The 19,719-nt window shown below is 28.9% G+C and overlaps 3 protein-coding genes across 3 annotated transcripts; 2 read left to right on the top strand and 1 right to left on the bottom strand.

Moving 5' to 3' along the window:
• Positions 1-4,224: 4,224 nt before the first annotated feature.
• Positions 4,225-6,270, bottom strand: LOC101514440 (large ribosomal subunit protein eL33w-like). Its single transcript, XM_004494231.4, has 5 exons — positions 6,116-6,270; positions 5,394-5,429; positions 5,066-5,294; positions 4,936-4,978; positions 4,225-4,394 (listed from the first exon to the last, which is right to left on the bottom strand). Exons 1-4 carry the CDS (start codon positions 6,145-6,147, stop codon positions 4,937-4,939), a joined length of 339 nt encoding a protein of 112 aa, XP_004494288.1. The 5' UTR covers positions 6,148-6,270; the 3' UTR covers positions 4,225-4,394; position 4,936.
• A 6,872-nt stretch (positions 6,271-13,142) lies between these two features.
• On the top strand, positions 13,143-15,964 carry LOC101514115 (myosin-binding protein 7-like). Its single transcript, XM_004494230.4, has 4 exons — positions 13,143-13,380; positions 13,575-15,011; positions 15,176-15,222; positions 15,477-15,964. The coding sequence occupies exons 2-4, from the start codon at positions 13,758-13,760 to the stop codon at positions 15,577-15,579; spliced, it is 1,404 nt and encodes a 467-aa protein (XP_004494287.1). The 5' UTR covers positions 13,143-13,380; positions 13,575-13,757; the 3' UTR covers positions 15,580-15,964.
• A 650-nt stretch (positions 15,965-16,614) lies between these two features.
• Positions 16,615-19,569, top strand: LOC101513774 (arginine-specific demethylase JMJ22). Its single transcript, XM_004494229.4, has 2 exons — positions 16,615-18,088; positions 19,058-19,569. Exons 1-2 carry the CDS (start codon positions 16,791-16,793, stop codon positions 19,296-19,298), a joined length of 1,539 nt encoding a protein of 512 aa, XP_004494286.1. The 5' UTR covers positions 16,615-16,790; the 3' UTR covers positions 19,299-19,569.
• The last annotated feature ends 150 nt before the right edge of the window (positions 19,570-19,719 follow it).

Below are 19,719 nucleotides of genomic sequence, written 5' to 3'. Positions count from 1 at the left end.
ATTTTGAATGTCGATAAAGTCTCATTTTTTTTTATCAATAATGCGCTTCAATTTATCTCAACATCAAGATCCTTTTTGTGTGGATTTTGTGGGTCCGTGACAAGAGTATACCTTCTTTTTTGTATCATCATCCGTGAGTCGTGACCTTATAGCAGGACAAGAGTTATTTAATTACATTAGATTGATAAAATTTAAATTTTATAAAAAGTTTCTAAGCATAAAAAAATAAGCGGTTCTTTCACGGAATAAATCTTTTAGATATTGAATCTTACCGATACAACCGTGTAAATAATAATTATGATGCATATGCATATGCATGTGTAGTTTGTGGTGTTCAAATCAATGTGAAGTTGAAAGCAATGCTCCAAGACGCGTTTGTTTGATCTTTTCTATCTTAAACCAAAAATGAGATTAGTGTCTTTAATTTGTTTTGTTTAGCTTTATTTGGGAAGTAAGTTAGATTGATGATTTCCCATTTTCTAATCTAGTGGGTGGACAACCCCTCAATTTCCACTACAATTAATCACCACACTCTCGATGCAAAAGTTTCGGACACGTGTCAAATGTTCAGGGGACACAACACAAGATATGTGTATGTCAAACTCACACTAAGATGGAAAAGTTTTTGATGCATCAATATATCATATGAAGCTGTAGGATTGAGCTAATTTATAGTATAAGTTAATATAAAGTGATTGGTACAAATCTTAATAGTACCTAGTAGACATATATTAAAAAATTATATCATTGTAGACCAAGATTATCCATATTCTTTATTTTTATTTTTATTAAAGATTATCCATGTGCATTCAAACGTTCTATGAAATAATCTATTGCTGAAGTTCCGTTTCTACTTTCTCAGCTCTAAAAGGATGACTATGGAAGAAAAATTAACTTTTATTTTTGACAAAATGAAAGAGACAATAATTGATACATCAATAAATATCTTAAGTGTAAAGTTGGCACAGGGGAAACCCTGTACAAAAAGATTATAATGTAATATATCGCTCTAGTCAAAATATGGTTATTGCATCTCCAATTGAAAATCAAAATACACAAACTAGTGGGAGAATAAAGAAAAAAGGACCTTCGTCAAGTCATGTTTCAAACTATTCAAAATGATTGTACACTGTTTTTGTAATGTCAACAACCATGACCTATTGGTGACTCTTATCCACTAAATACATGACAATAATCATCACATGTATCACTTATTGGCGCAACAAATCAATGCTATATATCCTATTGGTGAAATTATATTGTATTTTGTCAAAATTGTATGTAATTATCCTGTCATAATATTTATGACCATCGAAATATTTGTTTATAATTATTTGATTAAAATACAAATAGAAATTTTGAATTATTCAATTAAAATCAAACAATCAAAATATATTGATTATAAATGCATACAATTCAGTTCCATCGCATGATAATACTTAGATCACAACAAAGCTAAGTTGAAGTATATGCTATGCAAAAGAATATACATATATATATATATATAGAGAGAGAGAGAGAGAGAGAAACCACTACATAATACTCCATATGTTTTGAAATATATACCAAAAATTATTTAAAACAATTGGTGTATTTATTTTATCTAAATAAATCAATTTTATTTAATTCATTTTTCCTTATATATTTTAGGACAGATGGCATAATTAATAATAATTCATTAGAAAGTTGGAACATCACGTTCTTCTTAATGGAAAAAGCTTTGATCCATAATTAACAACTTTGAATCAAACCACTTTAAAAGCAAAATTTGAAGAGATAAGACTACTTACCATTTTTGGGATTAATGCTTTTTTAAAAGTTTCTCTCTTGCCTCCACCAATATCATTCTATTTCCACAAATCTTTAAATTCTTTTTTGAAAACGTAAGTTTTAAAAAATTCTATCACTTCTATGAGATTTTGAATATGTTTTAGAAAAATTAATTTAGATTTTACTAGAATGTGAAACTATTTCGTTCCATGAGATTCTATATCTATTTCAAAATGCTTAATTTAAATTTATTGAAACACACAAAAAATTTATTCGCACAATATTTCTTAAGTGTTTTAGAAAATTCAAATTATTCGAACAACAAATTTTTAAGTTTGAAGAGATAGTTTTTTTTTTAAACTAAAAGAGGCTAGGCCCAACTAATAAACTACAACCTCTAGAAAACCAAACTACAAAATAAGAACAGCAATAAAGATCCTAAGATTCAATCGAAAGACGTTTGACAATGAACACCTTTTTCTGAGATCAAACCACTATTGCTTAATCAGATATCTCAGTGATTAATTTTGTAGAATCAAAATAGAGTTGATTTGTAACCAACCTTCTTACTAGCTTAGCATTTTTTCAAAATGAGTACATATATTAACATATGTACCTTAATAACTTCTACAAGCATTTGATAGAATATGTTCACTCATTGTTTAGAAAGAGTATGTTTTAGTCAACTATAATTGTAATTATAAAAAGTAGGTTTAAATATAAAAAGTAGGTTTAAATATATCTTTGGTTCATGTAAATATATCATTTTTTAATTTTAATCTTTGTATGTTTTTTTATTTGGATTTAGTCCCTATAAAATTAGAGACGATCGATTTTGGTCTCTAACGTCAAATCAACATTACAAAAAAAGAACGTCAGAAGATGTGATCCTATAAATGCACACCAACACATCTTCGTTTATCATATATTAAAAATTAAATTGTTTTATATTATTAATTAATAAATTTATTAATTATCATTTAAAAATTAGTGTTATTTTATAATAAAAAAAATATGAATAGAAATTAAAAGTGGAGTTTAGGAGTTTTTAGAAAACATGTATTCTTCCGTGTCACAGCGGTTTGTCAACTTTTTTTTTGTAACTTTTGATTTGACGTTAAAGACTAAAACCAATTGTTTCTGATTTTACAGGAACTAAATTCAAACAAAAAGATTTATAAATACTAAAATCAAAAAGTAGTATATTTATAGGGACCGAAAACATATTTAAACTTAAAAAATATTAAGAACACAGAGAATGTGCATGTAGCTAAAATATTCCTTCATAAATAAAAGAATAATACCATTAATATATTCTTTGACACACATTTCCAAACACATTTTCTTTAACGAGTTAAAATATTCATGGGACTCATGTGTTGCTGAGTGACCTATATAAATTTTAGTCGATCAAATATAATTTATTAAAAATATATATATTAAAGGGTGTATTGTTATTACTTCTCTAAATAAAATACAGTGAATGTGTATTATAACAGGTGCCACGTTGCAAACATGGGTCTAAAAGTCTGGGCCTCCTATGCTGAAGCCCAACCAAAGTAGCAAAACTACTGGATAGACCAAAACATCATTCTAAGATAGTGATTATTCATCCAACTCTTCATGTTTGTTTAAAGATGAAATAAAAAAAACACCATCGGATTCTCATATCCGGATAATTCCCCGTATTTTATGGGGATGCTTCAACACCTGGCTTCAACTAAAACCTTGGAACAAATTGTGTAATATGCCGTCAGCATTGCTTACTATAATTTGTCAACTTGAAATTAAACCTATCCTGTCTTCCTGCTCGAACATGGTTCTAAACATCATTGGCAGCTTGACTAACCTCTTGGAGTACCTCGACTAACCGACATGATAAGATGTTGAATAACAATGTTTTGAACCCTCAGCAAATTACCCTATAAGCTCAATTTTTATCATAAAGTTTAAAATGCACAATTCCCGTGGTGGTGTTTTTGCTGCATCCACAAGTTTCTTCAAACGGAACCGTTCCTCTTTGAGACTGACATTGTATTACTTTGCACACTTATCCAGGTTTCGGAGCTAAGGTGACAAAATGGTGTAGCTAGATTTGAACCAAATATATTTCATTATTTATGAAAAACTTTGAGAATTCTGTAAAAACCATTTGAGAGGACCCTTGTCGAAACATATATTCAATTAAACCAACAAACCAAAAGTAAATTAGAACTAAGCAAAAACATAAAGTCAAATTTAATTATTTGAATACTAAATTGAAATTTTGACCGCATCAAATGTCAAGGTAACTGTTCTACATTTTTTAGCTAATTTTGGTTTTACCTATTGCAACATCACATGTGCATCGACTTCACTACCTAAACTGTTCTCCACTTTATTAACTAAATTTTCTTTAAGATTGTAAATATAAATGTAATAAGAAACAAACATTGTAATCATGAGATAAAGAAGTCCACACAAAGAGTGCTGTATAATATTTCATGGACAATAGCCAATACTGCAGAATACACCATTCCATAATATAACAGTCTAAAAAGAAAAACAATTTCTCAATAGTTGAAATGAAACAAAAATCCTTGAAGCTAAAAATCTTCCAACTCTACTGACCATATCAACCGAATCTGAAACAAAAAATTCAATGTAACATTAAGATACAGTAAATAAAACACAGGACTACGGCTAGACAGGAGAAATTGCAAAATTGAAAACATTGCAGATATTGATTGATGGAACTTAAATAGTAACCATACAACAGTAACTCAAATTCTTCTGATGGGATACTAAACAATAATCTACATTTCTCGTTAAAATGACAATTATTAAAACATAAGTTACATTTGAACGTTACAATTACAATTATTCAGATCTATATAATTCTTCAATTACCTAGTGTATAGCTGTACAAGGACCTCATAACTCTTGAGCATAAGAACCTCAACATAAGATATTATGGTGCACAAATTAAATGTACACAACAAGAACACAAGAACTGATTCTCTGTTTTCAAACTTTTATAATTATACGAGCAATTTACATTTACATACAAGACATGAATGTATTTGAAAATTCAGAAATGCACCCCATCAACTGACAAAAAGAATAAAAACACATAATGATTCATTGAAAGATAAAGTGGAGTGAAAAGGGACAAAATCGGTTTACCTCATATGTTACTTGGATACATAAACACTCTTACCCGAGCTCCCTGAAATGTATCCAAACTCAAAGTTAAGATAATATTATATTATAAAACACAGATAATAGTAAAAAAAAGTGTTGCCAAAATTAATACCATTGATTTAGGAGGAAGATTTGACTTAAATTTTGCACGAACAATACCACTGTTACCGTGAGGCCTTGTAACCTTGCCCCATAGGCAGCGGTAATGGGTTCCATTCTTCTTCACTTTGGCCTTGTAGATGTATGCCAATCGCTTGCCAGCATACCAAGCTACCTCTTCTTTGGTGTTCACACCTTCGATTTGGACCAAAGATGTGTTTGGGTACTGGTTTGATTTGGATCTAAAAAACAACATCAAGATAAAAGTGCAAGTACTAAGCCAAGGCATCTAACAGAGAGCACAAATTTAGTAAAAATTATAGAGGACAAGAAGAATTTACCTTTTGTATCCAAGGACGGTACCCCTCACATAGAGTCTAATACAAATGGAAAAGAAGTATAACATTAGCTTACTTTACATGAATAAAAAATAGAGTAAATATCCAAAATTATATTTGATAAAATAGAGTGTAAACACCCAAATTGATCGTTTTGAAAAAACAGACCTATTAGGTCATAGAAAATGAAAAATAAAAATTTGATACTACAATATCTCAAATGTCAGTGAAAACAGTCCCACTGAATGACCTTACACTACCATTAAAAATAACCAAAAAATTGAAAATAATTTATTTGAAATTAGAGATTTTGAAGCGCGAATTACATACTTTTCATTTATCAGGCAACAAATAGGTTTCCAATTTTTTTATCAACACCAGTTTGGGGCGTCACTCTATAAACGAACTAAAAATAAAATAATTCAAATCTACACTGAGGAGATTGTTGAACAGTGGTTTAATTTCTCCAAATCAAATATATTTATCTGAGAGTATCATCAAATTACTCGCGATTACTACAGTGACTGAAGCCGAATTAAAACAGTCTTAATTACTAAACCAGACCCTTGAGCTTCGAAAACATACGAAAAATAATGACTAAAATGCAAACGAATAAATAGCATAAAAAAATATAAAACTATAGCATCAGATCCAATTCTACGAGTGCATAAACATGCAAAGTAGAACGAAGAAGAGAAAGTATATAGAGTGAAATTGAAGAGTACCTGACACGTTCTCCTTGGCGTCCCTTCACCATCTTCGCAGTAGCCTCAGAAGCAGAAGATTAATTCGGCGTAGTCCCAAAACTCTAAAAATGTGCGTTATAGGGTTAGGGTTTTATTATAGTTGAAGCTTTTGATTCAATTTGTGGGTATAGTTTTTTAGGGTTTTCACTTGGGCCCAATTCGTTTTAGAATTTGGGTTTTTACAACTACTCAGATTCATTTTCACACCCGACTTTTGCTTTTAAATACCACTTTTAATTATTTTTAAATTATTTTAGTTTAGAATCATCCAGAATTAATAAACTTTTTAATATTCTTAACTATAATCTATTACGTGCATTGCTTGATTGAAATATATAAATAAAAAATAATTTGATATCAAAAAAAAAATAGCTTGATTATAAAATAATCTTATTAATCGATTATTTATATTTTCAAACAAAACTTTGTTGAAAAATTTATTTTCTTTGTTTGAAAAATATGACACATCATATTCATGACTTTTTCATGGTCACTTGTACTGTTGTTGTTATTTAATTTAAATTACAATATTTTTACTTTAATATACGTACTAATTTACGATGGTGTGATATTTTCTATAACACCGGTAAAATTCATGTCATGTTATAAGAGTATAGATCGAATACGAATAATAGAGATAAAAAAATTATGTTACATATAATTATAGAAATATTTTATCAACGTAATAAATAAATGCATAGTTGGTTTCTTATCATAGTTGGAGCAAGCCACTCATTTCATGTTTGATACGATTGTAGTATTTTGTATACTCTATCACTTAATTCTAATTTAAATTTGTTTTTTCTACTTCATCATCTGTTGTGTGTATTATATATTTTTTATTAAAACGAGAAAGCTTGCACCGTTCATTTAGAACAATGTATAATACACGGAATTCTATAATCAAATTAATTTTGGGCACATTCAATAAGGTTTTTTCCCATCATTTACAAATAAATAAATAAATATAAAAATTATTGTTTCTCTCTTTGCTTTTATTTTTCACCAAACTTAACAACAAGACATTTAATTTTCATTTTCTTTTTTTTTTTTTTTTATAATGAATTTACGGTAAGAGATCTCTTTAGTAGTTCAACTTTTTCTACAAAAGCTATTGTAAAAAATTATTTAACAAAAACTTAATTTCAAGCATTGCACAATAAATGAAATTGAAAAAAAACTTAAGAAAATAATAATCAAGTGATGGATATAGGTAAAGATATTCAATAAGAATGCTGGAAAGAAGTATAACAGGAAGGTTACTAATTTATTTCTTTTTCGTTTTTCTGTTGAAATATTTGTGAATATGTACGTATACTAGATAGAGAAACATATTATTCACATGTACAAAAATGCAATAAATTATAAAATATAAAACTATTTTTTGTTTATATTTCTTTTATATGATGAAAATAAAAATGTTGCATACATGAAATAAATCCGAAAAAAAAAAAAGGAGAAGGTCAAGTAGAGTAAGAGTATAAAGAATTCGGAGAATAAAAATTGAGAGAAAATAAATATTGGTCTTTTTTAATTTTAATAATAATAATAATAATAAATTAATATATAATTGTTTTATTAGGTGTGCCAAAAAATGATGTGTTGGGTTGTGACTCAAGACTTTCTCAATACTTGGCGACTACTAAGAAAGTGGTGACTTACCTGATAAAATTAACCCTATGTACAATATAACTAAATTTTTTACAAACAATTCGATGATAATTATTGCATCTACAACTTGATTGCAATCTATTTTGAAAATGCCATGGTTTCCACTCACTCTACAGTGTACATTCTAAATTTCATAATTAATTATTTTATTAATTAAATAAAATTTAAAAAAATTAATTTAGTGTTAAGATTATTTTAGAATATATATTGATTAATTTTATAATTATTTTTGTTTGTATCTGTAAGTTTCTTATAGTTTGATAATTGTATATATATTTGATTTAATGAGTAATATAAATTATAAATATTAGATTTAATTAATTAATTAATTTTTCAAAAAAAATAATGGTATTTTAGCAAATATATTTTAGATGATAAGATTTTGAGTGGGTTTACACGTAGATTTGCATTAGATATTTGTAGTAATATTTTCGTGTGCGTTTGACTACATGATAATTTTGTGCATAGTTATATTTTAATTATTTAAGACTATTTCCTATTTTTATTATTTATTTTATAAATAATCGTCTTTAAATATTAGTACTTTTGTAATTTATTAAATTATTTTTATATATTTTTATATGATATGATTGTGATTTAGTAATAAATATAAATTATTTATGTTATATTTATTTATTTTATCATTTTGACTATTCTATAAAGATGGTAGTATTTTTATGTAATTATTTTATAAAATATTATAGTAATAATTGTAGTTACACAATATGGGAGTTTTTGCTATTAATGTATTTTAAAATAGTAATTACTTTAATTACTTTTTATAAATATTAGTTTTGAAATATTATTAATACTTTAGTAATGAAATTATGTTCAAAAAATTTAATTTTAAAAATTGTTGGTTTTATTTAAAAATAAAATAAAAGAATGGAATAAAATGTATTTTATGAGTTTGGCCTATATACAAGTAAAACATAATTAAAAAAAAATTATACATATATATATATATATATATATGTATATATATATATATGTATATATATATATATATAGAGAGAGAGAAGGAAACAACATATCCACTTAGTAGAAACAAAAATTAGGATTATTGTTTGGCATCAGTGTTCGATAATTGTTCTATAAAATTTTATCCATTTTCATCAAAATTTCAGTATGTTGTTTCATTTATTTTGTTATTCAATTAAACACATTTTTTCAGATTTTTAACCATCATAGTTTCTCTCTAAAATATTCGACTTCTCTATTTATAGAATTCATTATTTTGCATTGTTATTCTATAGCGTAAATCCGAATTGAGTGAAATTAATGTCAAAACGACCAACCGAATTGAGTGATTCAGTTTCGAAAATTGACCTTTTTAAAATGTATTTTCATAATTTATTTTTGACGTTTACCCATAAATTGTCGAGTTAGATCGATTGAAGGACAAGAAGTCAAAGAACAAATATTTTGTTCTTGCAAACTCGTATTCGTGTGTGAAAGCGTTGTAAAAATATAAGGGGTGACATACTGTTTGATTTCATGAGTATATTTGCTACATGTTGCATTTGCAAACTCGTATTCGTGGAAGTTGCATTTGCTGCATGTTTATTTTTCCTCATTGGTATGAGTGATTTTTTGTATGGAAGTGGCCTTAGTGGCATGTATTATTTATATATCATATAATTATCACGAGCATGCATACTATTACACCATCTTGTGATTGTTTTGTTGTGGTTAATGTGTATCTAATATAATAATAATTTATCTTAGATGATTTTATGTTATAATGAGATATTGATTTTTTTTAAGTGATTTTGACTCTATAATATGATTATTTCCTTAAATGTTTTGATATATTGTGACGTGCTTGTTACGACTCTATCATGATTATTTGCGTGTTCTTCTTACTTATATTATACTATCAACATGATTTTAAAATTCATCTCATTCGTTATTTGTGCTTGACTCGCTAGGCTATGCGTTTGCGAAATCGCAGTTATTACAGGTTAATGAGTTTTGAAGTTCAAATTAGAAGAAACTTCATTCAGTTAGGTTATATTGGGAATGAGAGTTATGAGTTGTATTTTACTTATTTAATTAGAAACGACTTTTTGTATGAAAATCATATAAGTACTACTAAGTTTTTGTAATTAAATTAAGAAATTATAGTTAAATCAAATATATTGAGTAAAATATGGTATTCTAATAACTCATAAAAGTTAGGTTTAATATGGTATTCTAATAACTCATAAAAGTTCAAGTTTATTGAGTAAAATATGGTATTCTAATAACTTATACTTATTCAGTTAGGTTTTATATTTTGAGAAACATGGTATTCTAATAAATCATAAAATTTTATTTTATTTTAAAGGAAATTTTATTTAGCTGATGCGAATTTTAGTAGAAATATGATATGAATTATTATGTATATTATTATGGGGTTTATGGTTTACTAATTATTTAAATGAATAGTAGTTTAGGTGTTCTTACTTTTATAACTAAAAAAATGTCATAATTTTTCTAAGTAATACGTATTTTTCAATAATGTTTTTGATAAAAAAATTCGGGACGTTACACATAGCAAGCCACAACCCCATCGCATGGAACAAAGATACCCCGTTGATTTCAATTTGATTTTTGGAACAGTGAATTTCAAAATTATTAAAGTCACACATTTGAAAACAAAGTACCAAATATATATGAATCAACCAAAATTCTATTCGTTAGGCTATATGTCAATGCATGATTCCTGAATATTACCACCATGTAGAGCAAAAAGTTCCACCATTGGACAATCTTCCACGGTTGGACTTGTCCACCACTGAACAGATGTTCTTAAAAGTTTCATGTTTACTATCCCACCATCGAGTATTTTTCTGAATCACGTTGCAATTGCAATGATTTATCGTCACATACTCGTGACTAGGTTCATGCAACCAATGCATGCATTAATTTAATCACCTTAGTTAGCAACAAAATAGATCATTCAACTAAAGCGTCTAAACCATTCAACCTTGTCATAAACCAATTTGGTTTAGACACAAAGTCATCACCTTAAATAACCACAACATGTCAAATACAATCATTGTAACAATGCATCACATAACATTTATTTTTCACAATTTGAACATGTCAAACACAACCGTTATAATAACGTATCATATAACATTTATTTTGAAGACAACACACAAACATAATCAATACGCAACATCATAGTACATTTATATCACATATAATTTAAATAAAAAAACGGGTAGAATGATGCCCTTACTATTATGAGTGTCGTTATTAAGGTTCATACGTAACAGCCTTTGCTCCAAAATGTTACACCTTCACGAATTAGTTTACTACTCACTTATTGTCAAAACTCATCTTATCCTTAATTTCTATTCAAGGTTTTGTGTTGGCTTAAGGTTTTAAGACATATCATTTCTTTATATTTTTAAAAGATATAAATTCTCTAAAATTAGCAAGCACACAAACAAGTAACAATAAAAAGATATTTTGAGTCTATATTTAGTATCTCATTGCAAATTCAATAAAATAAAAGAAAAATGTCATTTTTCAAATATTTATTTTGGACCAAAATTCTAATACAACAAAGATCAACGATCCCTAAGACTTACTTAATTGACTTCCAAAAATTTAACAATAAAATTCAACGACACTTCAACATAAAATTAATTTTAATTATTACAAAATAAATTAACAATTCTATCATAAAATTATTTTTATTTTATAAATCAACACAACATCCACACTATTGTCTCATAAAAATTACTACTTTAACATTTTAAAAAAAATTATAACAACTTTCAACCCATTTATTATTTTTAGAAACATTGTTATTTTTAACTTCAATAAATTTTATAAAATATTTTCAACACTCAAATTATCACAACATAAAATTTTAACTAAATAAAAATTGATTTTTTAGTCAATAACTAATTCTATTGATTAAAATACAATCTAGTCTTTATAATGATTTTTACCAGATGAAAATTAATTTTTGACATAGATAAACATTTTATATAATCAAAATAAATTTTTATATCAAGATCGCTTGTAAGGAAATAAATTGCATATCAAAATTTTACTTTTAAAACTAAATTTTTTCCTACATAATAATAATAATAATAATAATAATAATAATAATAATAATAATAATAATAATAATAATAATAATAATAATAATAATAATAATAATAATAATATCAAACACCATTTTCAAAATTATCTATCATCATAAAATCATTTACTAAAATCAGTTTTTTTTGACTAGTAACAACAATAACAACTTTACCATAAAAATCAATTTATTTTTTCCAGGAGATCACGAAGGTACTTTGTTTTACTAACAATAAAATATGGTTAGACAAAATTAATATAATCGTAATTAAAGAATTATTACTTGAGGGGATTAATAGCTAACTCTTTTAGAGGTTTTCTTGAATTTCTTCATTTTTAACACCCAAACCTTTTCTTTTAGCTTTCTTTCTTTTTTCAGAAGGCGTCTATTTTTTTTTTTCTTCCTATCACTAGAGTTGGGGAACATATTGTTTTCGATCTAAGTCCATTAATGTTCACCCCCAAATTAATGAATTTCTATTATTATTGTTATTATTATAAACATTTTTTTTCAAATACTTAAAAAAATATTCAGTCAAATTAAATAAATAATATCACATATTTATTTTTCAAAAATAATAATTAAATAAAAATATAATAATATCAACCGCATTAAGAGTCTTATATTCTTCCGAACTAAATGTAGGAAACTTTCTAATAAAATAATTTTTTTTTAGCGCAGTGAAATATCACTTCATAATGTTGTTGTATAACATTAACATAATTTAATTAAATATAGATATGTAAATATATTTACTATAAAAGAATAATGATATTCAATGCATCTAATATTATTAAAAAAGTGAATTAAATGGATTTTAAATGGCAACCACCTATGTTGGAATAACTATTACTCATTTCTTAAAAGAAAAAGTAAAATTGGAAACGAATTTGGCAACATCAAAAGTTGGTCTTGTCCTAGTATAAAAAAGATATACCTTTCCTAAAATTTAATCGTAGTTTTGTAATGCATGTATGTATTTCTTTTTGTTTTTGCAACCATGGTTATATTATTTTTATTTTTCTAAAAAAGGGTTTCTATTATTGCCTAAAAGAAGATAAAAATGTAATATGAAATATTGATAGTAATTTAAATAATAAATATATGGGGGAAATGATGGTGTGTCAAAGAAAATCTTTCATTAAAATATTTGATTTCCTCCATAAGTATAAGAGGGGTAATATACGTAGAGTGCTATAATAAGGAGAGTAAAGAGGGTAAATAGATGTAACAAACCATCCTTGTGTGGATTAGATAGAGAGTTGAATAAAGATGGCATTAACAAAATGACAACAATCATTGGAATGGCCAAATAGAAAGAGAGGGCAGAGAGAGAGAGACAGAGAGATATATACACAAAAAGTAAAAACAAAAGCAATTTCCAGGGTTTACAAATCATTCTTCCCTCCAAACCAAACAAATACCCGCTCCCAACAAAGCGGGTTCACCTTGATCTACTCCATTTTTTCAACCACACTTCTTCAAGGTCTTTCTTCCTCTTTGCTTTTTACTTCCCCTTTTATTCTCCAAACAAAACCATATAAGAAGGATAATTAATTTTTATTAATATAGTATTATAATTGTTTGATTTGAACTTCGACGTAATTAACTTATTATATTATTATTATTATTATTATTATTATTATTATTATTATTATTATTATTATTATTTATGAACAGGTTTGTTTCCAATCGGTTGATTGAAGGGGGATAAGAGAAGGTGTTTGGTACGGAGGGAGGTGCAAGTCATTTCAAACAATATTTAACACATTTCAGATTCGTCATTACTTCTAATTCAAAACCGTTGGGATTTTTATTGTTATTTCAAAACCTTTTTACTCTTTGAATGCATTATTGTATTACATGGATTTGGAATCTTCCGATGATCCTTTCGATGCAAAACCTTGCAAATGTCGCGATTGTGATTGTGAATGCGGTTGCTCTGAACGCTCAAAGAATTGGACCCGCTCGGTGAAACGGAAACACGACGAGGCGGAAAAGGCGAGGCAATTGAACGAAAGTGATGGCATTGTTCGTGTTGAAATAGGCGACGAATGCTTGGCATTACGACAAGCAGTTTGTAGTCAACAAAAAGCTATTCAAGATTTGTATTCTGAATTGGAAGAAGAGAGAAATGCTGCTTCATCTGCGGCAAACGAAACCATGTCAATGATACTCAGATTGCAGAGTGAGAAGGCTGAACTCGAAATGGAAGCTCGGCAATTTAAGCGTTTTGTTGAGGAGAGAACATCTCATGATCAACAAGAGCTTTTAGAATTAGAGGATTTGTTGTATAAACGAGAACAAGCGATTCATTCGCTTACATGTGAAGTTCAAGCTTATAAGCATAGATTGATGAGTTATGGCTTAACTGAGTTAGAGGCAGAAGGTGATAATGAATTTCCTCCTTATGAGTATCCTCCTTTGAAATGTAATGTAATGCATGTTGTCACAGATGATGATAATGATGATGATGTTGAAAAATATGTGTTTGGAGAAACTCCTAGGGATCGTTTGAGAAATTTGGAGAATAGGATATCTCAAATGGAGAGAACTCCAACTTATAGTCAAATGAATGAGGATTTTTGTGCAAAGAACATTATTGAGAAGGTCATAGTAGGACAATCTCCTAGAAGGAATAAACATTCCAGAAAATTTTCATGTGATTCGTCTTCATTTGGCCCTGACTTGATGTTGGATTCTAGTCCCAGGATCAATGGTAGCTTTAGGAAGATGGATAGCAACGGCTTAGACGATTTCTCCAATTTAAAGAAGATGGATGATGTGTTTGAGGTTGGTGATAATATGACTGACAAAGTTTACACTATTGATTCTGAATTCAAAGGCAGTTATGATGAGTATGTAACAACTCCAAGGGAGTTTGGAAATCAAGGTGAATTTGAAGATCCTAATGTTAAAAAGCTTTACACAAGGCTTCAAGCACTTGAGGCAGATAGGGAATCCATGAGACAGGCTATCATTTCGATGCGTACTGATAAAGCACAACTTGTTTTGCTCAAGGAGATAGCTCAACATTTGTGCAAAGAAATGTCAGTACAGAGAAAAGTAACTGTTAGATCCTTTATTGGCGGCTTCTCCTTCTTCACAATATTTAAGGTAATTTAATGATGAATGGGGTCTTATATATGTCTGTTTAATTTGTCTAGTTTTTAGCTCAAGGTTCCATTGATATTATCTTTTAATTGTTTCATTTGTCTTATAATTGATGATTAATTTGACGAACAACACTTATGTTTCATCTTTCTTTTTTTCGTGTTCAGTGGGTGGCTTCAATTGTTTTCTGGAGAAAGAGAGGTCACCAAATCAAGTAAGTAGTCAGGAGTTACAATCTTTGTTTCAAAATTTGTGCACCTCAACTTATGGGTTAAGTAGTCTATTGCAGTAAGCAAAATTTAAGCATGTCATTATAAAGTTGTAGTATGATAAAATTTTAATAGTAAATTTAAAGATTACAATTATTGTTTTTAACTTTGGGGAAAAAAGAAAAAAGTGGAAAGGTAACCTTGAATAATGAGTATTTGAAAAGAAATACTTCACCTTCTAATTTGCTTATGACTGTAGGTATATGTTTGGGCTACCATCTAACAATAATGGCTTGCTAATGCTCCTTGACAAAGGACCCGGTGTAAGGTCGTGGAGATATATTTCAAGGACACAAATGTGAGATTAGTTTACAGGCTAGGAGCATATATGGGAGCACCAAATGAATCTTCATTCATCATCAGACTATCTATGAGATTTTTGTATCTCTTTTTTTTTTCTTCATATAGATTGTTGTCGCACGAGTGATATTCTGTGCAGTATTTTATGTTGTATGAAATGAATTGGAATTTAATATTGTAATTTCTTGGTTGATTGGTGAAACATGGATGTGGCTTGGTATCTGAGCATCCTCTCTCATATTATTTGTTGTAAGGTATATTACCTTTAGCTAGGTTGTCCTCTGATGTACATGACATGTTGTAAGTGTCCTCATTCCTTCGTACATTATATTCTTTTTCTGAAGTTCACTCGTATCAAATGGCAATATCAGTTGTTGACCGAGTTGATATATTGTGTTGGGATATACAATGGCTTTTATTTTTTTAACATAACAATGGCTATAAATTTGATCAACATATATGACCTATTTTATTTTTCCAGTAGTAACGGTGAGATTTTTCTATTTCCGGGAAAGTGGTCAAGACTTATTAAACATCGGTTTGGTTTGATGGTGAGAAAGTTAATATCAATTCTCAATGAGTTGTTGCTATGATTTTAATCGTTCACTGCAGAATTCCAACGTGTATAGACTAAAAAATTTGTTTGAAAGTTGTACATTTGAACTTTTGACCCAAAGAAAACATTTAATACAAAATCTTATCTATCATTGTTATTTGGAAGTAATATCATTTCAAAACTATTTTGTATAAAAATTAATTCAAAATTTATAAAGACCTACATCTATAAAAAAAAATGGGTTACAATTACAAAAAGGAGGGAAAATTGACCCAAAAGCCATTGAGCTCACCAATATCCCACCTAGTCAACCCATCTGCAACCCTATTTCTTTCTTTTCTTAGAGTTCCTAGGGTAAAAAATCCATGACCCTAGCTACATGACCCAAGTAGTTTATGGGGAAATTGTTGTTGATTGTAAAAACAAGATTTTTTTTTAATCGAAAAACTTGATATTATAAGTTATATTATTATCTGAATTTATATGTAATAATTTATTTATAATTATTATGCATCTCAAACATTAAAAGCTGTACCAATAAAGAACATAAACCTATGATTTAAACAACAACAAAAAAACATAAACCCATTTGTGTTGTGTGGGTTTGGGTTTTTGCACCATCCCACACTGCATCTTGAGCTATCACCACAATCAACGATGCTGAGTTTCAGGATGAGAAACTTGTTGTCCCGTGTCAAAACAAAGACAAAGAAACCCATCAGAAACAAAAACTCTCACAAACTCAGAAACCAAAACCACATTTCCATTAAAAAATATTCTCCATTTCCTATAGAAGAAGATGATACCGAAGAAGGTTTCAGCATCAAAACCTCTGCACCATCACATACTCATGGAGTTCAGCCCTTGGGAAATCTCTACCTCAACCCAGGTTCCATCAATTCCAGAGACACTGGTTTAGGTAATCTTCATACACTCACTGATGAACTTGTTCTTGAAATTCTAGGGTTTTTGGATGGTACAAATTTGGGGGTTTTGGCCTCTGTTAGTAAATCGTTTTATGTTTTCACCAATCATGAACCCCTTTGGAGGAATCTTGTATTGGAGAATCTTTTTGGTGGGTTTCAGTATAATGGGTCATGGAAATCTACTTTTGTTTCTGCTTGTTACCCTTCATTTGATATTTCAAGTAGTGATGTTAGGAGTTTCAAAGTTAGGGACTTTTATTCTGATTATCTTTTCCAGAGTTGGCTATGTGCTAATCTTGAAATGAAACCTGAGTGGTTGGAGAGGGATAATATAGTTCGAAAGAAGGGAATTTCGGTTGAAGAATTTGTGGTGAATTTTGAGGAGTTCAATAAGCCGGTGTTGTTGGAAGGGTGTATTGATAATTGGGATGCATTGAGGAATTGGGATAGAGATTATTTGGTGCAGTTATGTGGTGATGATGTTAAGTTTGCGGTTGGGCCGGTGGAGATGACGCTTGGAGATTATTTTGGATACTCGGATCAAGTTAGAGAAGAAAGACCGATGTATCTGTTTGATCCAAATTTTGCCGAAAAAGTTCCAAAATTGGGTTCTGAATATGAAGTTCCGGTGTATTTTCGGGAGGACTTGTTTGGTGTTTTGGGTGATGAGAGACCTGACTATCGGTGGATTATTATTGGACCAGCTGGGTCTGGATCGTCATTCCATGTTGATCCAAATTCAACTTCGGCTTGGAATGCTGTGATCAAGGGGTCTAAGAAATGGGTATTGTTTCCTCCCGATGTAATTCCGCCCGGTGTTCATCCTAGTCCTGATGGTGCGGATGTTGCATCTCCTGTTTCAATAATTGAATGGTTCATGAACTTTTACGGTGCAACGAAGAATTGGAAAAAGAAGCCAATTGAGTGCATATGTAAAGCTGGAGAGGTTATCTTTGTGCCTAATGGATGGTGGCATTTGGTGATCAACTTGGAGGAATCAATTGCCATAACGCAAAACTATGTTAGTAGGTGAGGTTCTCTAATCTTTTGCTTTCTGTAGGTTTCAGAAGTTTGATTAATAAAATACTAATTATATGAGCTCCCGGTGTAGTGCTAGTGGATTTTCGGCCCATTTAAATTGGAAATGGAAACTAATTGTTTATATATACTTTTCAAAGCTGATTATTGTGTAGACCTTGATAAAGCCACGTCGAGCCTCATTTTTTACTCAGTTTCTGAATTGATTGCTGAAATGTTATGCTTGTTGGTCGTTCATGAATTAGTTCTAGTTCGATTAAAAGAAGTCCCAGTACTTGTAGTTTAATAGGTTTGGCCTTTTAAAACTATATGCTGAACTAACTAGTCATTTTTTTTAAGTACTTAACTGCTTGTTTTTCTTTATATGCATTAGACATTGGTTATTATTTGATACCAAATTTTTTTTGATGGAAGGGATGCATATTCTCCGTGTGAAACATTTTGTCAGAACTTTCATTGTTTGTTTGATTTTGATGTTAAAACATCCATTGGCATATCAGAATTTGACTCTTTAGGGTATTCCTTGGACTTGATATTTGAAAATTTATTTGGACTCATTGGCCGTTGCGGTTTCAAAGGATCAGTACATGTGTATGTATAAGCTATTTCTATAACAAAAGATAAAATAAAGTCAAGTTGTTTGCAAATAAGTTATAAGCTATCCAAAATAGCTTATGTAAATAAGCTTAAAATAACCTATGGACATGTCACACTATTTTTATAAGCTCTTAAAAATGCTTATGTCAATAGAATAGCACATATGAATCTCCTTAACTACAGTATGCTTGTACTTGTATTGATATTGTGAATATACTTAATGGAATTCATGAAATGAACTCAACATATTAATTACTAGTAATTTTATGATATTTTATTTGTTGTGGTTTGCATTCATTTGCCTATGTATTTTGCTTGTGCATTGGAAAACTTTAATCTCAAATGTTAATGTATTTGTTGCAGGAGAAATTTGGTAAATGTGTTGGATTTTCTTAAAAGGCCAAATGCAAGCACACTGGTCTCTGGAACAAAGGATAGAGTAAATTTGTATGATAAGTTCAAGAATGCTATTGAGGCTTCTTTTCCTGGAGAAATTGATGAACTGACCCAAAAAGAAGAAGAGAAAAAAATCCAGCAAAGGAAACTTTCCTTCTGGGATTCTGTTGCAGATGCCAATGTGGGAGCTTTCAAGTTCTCATTCTAGAGAAATTCTTACTTAGTAGCAACAACTGATATTTTGCTGATCTAAAGTTTTGACAGATTATAATAATCAATTTTGACATTTTGTTTAGTTTTTAATTCTTTGTACTCTATTTCTTTGGTACTATTACAAACAAAGTACAGAATTCCAATTGCATTTGGGGGTTGTAAAATCTGGTATTCCTTTGATTGTTTCAACGTTTTCACTAGCTAGAAGACTCTCTTGTATTATTTGCACCTTGGAAATATTGAAGTTACTATGTTGACAATGTTCACATATGATATGAAAATGTTATCATTTACCATATAATTTCTTATTTTCATAAGCATATCAAGTTCTGACATATGAACTGGCTTAGAAGAAACTCTGCATGAAAGAAATGACTAGAGTGTTTCTAGAAACAAAAGCAAACATAAATATATAT

The sequence above is a fragment of the Cicer arietinum genome, chromosome 3 (assembly GCF_000331145.2).
Source record: "Cicer arietinum cultivar CDC Frontier isolate Library 1 chromosome 3, Cicar.CDCFrontier_v2.0, whole genome shotgun sequence".
Taxonomy (NCBI): Eukaryota; Viridiplantae; Streptophyta; class Magnoliopsida; order Fabales; family Fabaceae; genus Cicer; species Cicer arietinum.
The sequence above is the reverse complement of the archived record's forward strand: the minus strand, read 5'-3'. Positions and strand labels throughout refer to the sequence as shown.

Coding starts and splice junctions, on each gene's coding strand:
- LOC101514440 (XM_004494231.4), bottom strand. CDS start 6,147: ATGGTGAAGGGACGCCAAGGAGAACGTGTCAG. Junction 5,430..6,115: donor CGCCAAGGAGAACGTGTCAG/GTACTCTTCAAT, acceptor CATTTGTATTAG/ACTCTATGTGAGGGGTACCG. Junction 5,295..5,393: donor ACCGTCCTTGGATACAAAAG/GTAAATTCTTCT, acceptor GTTGTTTTTTAG/ATCCAAATCAAACCAGTACC.
- LOC101514115 (XM_004494230.4), top strand. CDS start 13,758: ATGGATTTGGAATCTTCCGATGATCCTTTCGATGCAAAACCTTGCAAA. Junction 15,012..15,175: donor CCTTCTTCACAATATTTAAG/GTAATTTAATGA, acceptor TTTCGTGTTCAG/TGGGTGGCTTCAATTGTTTT. Junction 15,223..15,476: donor AAGAGAGGTCACCAAATCAA/GTAAGTAGTCAG, acceptor TTATGACTGTAG/GTATATGTTTGGGCTACCAT.
- LOC101513774 (XM_004494229.4), top strand. CDS start 16,791: ATGCTGAGTTTCAGGATGAGAAACTTGTTGTCCCGTGTCAAAACAAAG. Junction 18,089..19,057: donor ACGCAAAACTATGTTAGTAG/GTGAGGTTCTCT, acceptor TATTTGTTGCAG/GAGAAATTTGGTAAATGTGT.